This window comes from Rutidosis leptorrhynchoides, chromosome 8 (genome assembly GCF_046630445.1).
Source record: "Rutidosis leptorrhynchoides isolate AG116_Rl617_1_P2 chromosome 8, CSIRO_AGI_Rlap_v1, whole genome shotgun sequence".
Classification (NCBI taxonomy): domain Eukaryota; kingdom Viridiplantae; phylum Streptophyta; class Magnoliopsida; order Asterales; family Asteraceae; genus Rutidosis; species Rutidosis leptorrhynchoides.
The window spans coordinates 263435654-263440483 of NC_092340.1; the positions used below are offsets into that span (position 1 = coordinate 263435654).

Sequence of the window (4830 nt, forward strand, 5' to 3'; positions counted from 1 at the left end):
ACTCAACTCAATATAAAGTTCATGACCATCGATGTCCGATTTTCCTTCATACTTGAGATTTGTTTCCAAAAAATCACAAGATGACTTTAGATCTTTATCTTCAATTCCCGTCAAGTTATGCGGAAATATGAAACCAAATAACTTCTCATAGTTTTTTAAATTGATCGAATCTTGCTTCAAGAGAAAGAATAGCTTTATCCACAATGTATAAGAAATATTTTACTCTAAAAGTCTCTTCTGATGTAAATGAAACTTCTTGGCTACTTGAACTCCCATCAAATCTTTTTTTTCCTATGAATCAAAGGTTTTTGTGTAAATATTGAGTCAACATTCATTTTAAATGCAATCTCCTTAGCTTCATCAATTGCTTGTGAAAAATCAGTTTCTCTATAATCCTTGAAGAATTCAATCAAACTGTTTATTTCTTTAATAGAAATCTCGATATGCATATCTTTTGATTGTAACTTTTTGCTCACAATGTTCACCTTGTTTAATACTTGATACCAAATCACAATTGATACTAAAAAGTCAAATTCACCAAGTTCTTTTTCTGCTATTAAATTTGCTTCACTAGCAATTGCAGCATCATTATCTTTTTCTCCAACCTCAAGTAAAGCTTCTCGTATGTCAACAAGTTGTGTTTTAATAGCTTTAAGACACTCAACACGACTTTTCCAATGAGTTTGAGACAATGGCTTAAGAGTCACATCTTTAACATTATCTTTCAAAATTTCCCATCGATTAATAGAATTATGAAAAATAGTATATATACGTTGGATCTGTCCAAAAAAGTTCTTTCCTTTAACACAACCGTTAGCCATATCACATAACGTAAGATTAAGTGAGTGACAACCACAAGGAGTGTAAAATGCTCTAGGATTCTCATTTAAAAATCTCGTTTGAACTCCATTATGTATTCCTTTCATGTTTGCACCGTTATCATATCCTTGACCACGCATATCATTTACATCAAGACCAAGACACTTTAACTCAGTAAAGTAATGTAGTGTGACGATCGCTCCAAATACATATGGACGAACACGTCATTCATCGATTTCATTGCGAGTTATTTGACCTCTATATGATACGTTTTGTAAACATTGCATTCTTTTGAAAAGGCACACCATAAATGAATATTTAAATCAAAGGTTTTCGACATCTGATGATTTCTACATATAGACAATCATCATAAATAATAGTTTACAATAGTACTTCCGTTGACAATGCAGTCAAAATAAGATACATGGTGATGATTTGGTGAATGCAACGTTTCCTTGAAAAATATGCCATGTAAGACTCCATGCACATAGCTTGTCTAACATATAAGCAAACAGCGGAAGACTTCTAGGGAACCTGAGAATAAACATGCTAACAAGTGTCAACATAAAGGTTGGTGAGTTCATAGTTTTAATGTTTTGCATAATCTGTACATAAAGGTAGATCACAAGATTTCAGTTGTTTCATCCAGAAACGTTTATCAAAATATTCTACGAAATTGAGCACCCTGGTAACTAAACTTAACGTATATATAATTTATACCCTTTGTATAATCATCTTAATAATACACGCAAACCAACGTGTACGCTTCTCAAATAGCATACGTCCGTTAAAAGGCTAGTGCTCTAGCTCGGACGGGGATATCAAGCCCTATGGATCCATATACTACTACTCGCGCCCACCAGTTCTTATAACTGGCAGTTACTAGTTACCAAAGCTAAGGGATTTTCGGTTCAAACTCAGTGTAGAATTTAGTATGTACTTGTATCCATTGTGTTTAAAATAAAGTGCATGTATTCTCAGCCCAAAAATATATATTGCAAAAGCATTTAAAAAGGGAGTAAATGAAACTCACGCATATAAATATTGTAAAACAGTTAATAAAGCATTTGCATGTATTCTCAGCCCAAAAATGTAATGAGTAAAAAGGGGTAAATGAAACTCACGCATATAAATATTGTATAACAGTTAATAAAGCATTTGCATGTATTCTCAGCCCAAAAATGTAATGAGTAAAAAGGGAGCAAATGAACTCACCTTAGCAGCATATAAAGTCGTTCACCAAAATGTGATCGAAACTCGAATTACCAAATAATCGTAGATCTCAACGTATCAATATTGAGATTCAATATTGTAGGAAAGTACGTAGACGTAATGGAGATGATAAACACTAGGTTTGACTTGTGAATATTACCCACGAATATTACCCATAACCTCCATAGCTATAACCCATAGTTTCCTTAGCTTTATCCCGCTCGAAAACCATTTTTGAAATCGTTTGAACATAACCTCGTCGTAGTATTTTATGTATAATACTAATAATAATAATAATAAGATTAATAATAATATTAACCTTAATAATAATAATAATAATAATAATAATAATAATAATAATAATATAAATAATAATATAAATATATATATCAGAGAGAAAGAAAGAAATAAATATGAAGGTGTAAGAATTCGGACAGAACTCGTGGCCTTTTATAGACTTGGCCAGATTTTTTGCCTCCATGCGATCGCATGGATTTCTAGGCTTGTGGCCATGCGATCGCATGGCATCAGATTCCAGCCCACATATGATTTTGTCCTAACTCTTGTCGACATATTAAATAAATATAAATATAATGTATATAATTTATATAATTAATTATATATTATATTAAATTCACGTGCATAGTTGACTTGTACTTTTTATTCCGATAAGTCGTACGTCATCACTCGACTTATGTCCTGGTTCTCGTTTTTTTGAATGTATTTTCGTACACTTAGAAAACTTGCATTTTACATTTTGTGACACGTACCTTTGTCAAAATATAAACTTAATCATTGATAACTATGTCACTCTAAGTGTAGCTTTAATCAATTAAGTGTTTTGGTTATTTGCTTCTATAAATCATCGTCTCGTAGTATATACATATACACATATATATATTTTTTATTTATTTATTTTGAAATAGTGTTTTACTGTAGCAATTACTGTAGCAATTCACTGTAGCAATTCACTGTAGTAAATAGTGATTTTCGAAAAACCTGTAGCATTTTGGGTACTGTAGCAAATTAGTGTTTTACTTGTTCATCTTAAACGTTTTAGTTCACTTATCTAAATATCCATCGAATTAACAAACGAATATTACTATCGTTTACTAAATAACTTGAAATCATATATATTGAAATAGATATATAAACCAATAAGTTTAATGTATGGTATCATGCAATTAAAACTTTGTTACGTTTTCAAGTTATAGTAAATATATATGTATCTATTTACATATAACGGTTCGCGAATCGTTGAGAACAACCGAAGGGTATTTAAATATATAAAAGTAGTTCAAAAATTTTGAGATTCAGTTTTACAGACTTTGCTTATCGTGTCAAAAATGTTAATCATACAAAGATTAAGTTTAAATTTGGTCAGAAATTTCCGGGTCATCACAGTACCTACCCGTTAAAGAAATTTCGTCCCGAAATTTGAGTGAGGTCGTCATGGCTAACAATAAAAATGTTTTAATAACGAATATGAGTTGATAATAGAGTTTTATCTATGTTTGAATAATATGGATAAAATAATCCAATTACTCGAAGCGTATGAGAGAAGTTATCGTAATCAAGTGAAATGGAGAATAGAGATGCGTCTTATCTCTTGATGTAGTAACGATTGATTTCCAGATTTTAAGGAATAGAAAATCATCATAATTTAAATAAGATTTGATTTTTTGGAATTTGCGAAAATTAGGATTTTCTTTGATTAAATGCGTAATCTGCCTATATTGCTGCGTCCGATATTTTGCTATAAATTGACCTCTTCCGTTTCATTATTCTCATCACTCCTACATCTTCTTCCTCATTTCATACTTTCAAAAGATTGTGAAATGCTTCATCCAGTTCTGATTCTTGATATACTCCTAACTTTCATATCTGTCATTCTTCTTTTTCATCTACCACCAGAGAAAATTACTTTCTTCTACCATTACCTTGGGGTTATAGTGTTTTTCATTCTCATGTGTCTTTACATTGCTGTATGTATTGATATACACGGTTTGTAAATTTCGGAGTTGTTATCGGGCCTATATTCATCTTTATATTACGGAGCTTCATGCTTTCGTTTTCTCTTCCCGACTTTAAGTCAAGCGAATAATGGTCCAGAATTCGGAGGTATGAATCTGAATGAACATAATTAATGTTCTAAGAAAGAAATGGTAATGGCATAATCTGACTTGTCAAATTACCAGAATACCTCGAAAAAGACCGAATCATCAAGAAAAATATTTTCTTCATATGTTTGGAGGTTAGATAGAATGAAAGAGTTATGTAACATGGTTCATGATGAGGTATGATCTGTGAACCTTTATCACGTTCCATTAGAAACTCAACATGACTTACTGTAATATAATCACGTTGATCAAGTGTCATTATATTATACTAATTCGTGCTTCAGTTCCCAACACTACTTCAAAACATTCATATTTTAAACTTGAAGGTTTCAGAATTTAGAAACTAAAATAATTTCTTTTATGATGTAACACAGATAGCACGAAAAGGTAATGATTTCAGATAAGAATGGTTTTGAAAATATCTTCAGAAATATAGAGGATATTTATAATGAGGGATACGATGATATCTTAGAATATTTAAGATAAGATGATGATGAAGAATATTGTCCACAAAGGTTTTAGAGTAAGGAGCAAGGTATTTGCTAAGGATTTCAGTCGACACTGAATCATTTGGATTCTTTGAAGACAGGTTCAGTCTTTATGATTTATCCACAGCCTCCTTCATACTTTGCTCAATCCGTTATCTAGTTCCAAACCTTCTCTTTTTTTCAGTTTTACC

At 31.3% G+C, this 4830-nt stretch overlaps 1 protein-coding gene across 1 annotated transcript; it reads right to left on the reverse strand.

Moving 5' to 3' along the window:
* Window positions 1-275: 275 nt before the first annotated feature.
* On the reverse strand, window positions 276-959 carry LOC139864181 (uncharacterized). Its single transcript, XM_071852766.1, has one exon. The coding sequence runs from the start codon at window positions 957-959 to the stop codon at window positions 276-278; it is 684 nt and encodes a 227-aa protein (XP_071708867.1).
* Between the last annotated feature and the right edge of the window lie 3871 nt (window positions 960-4830).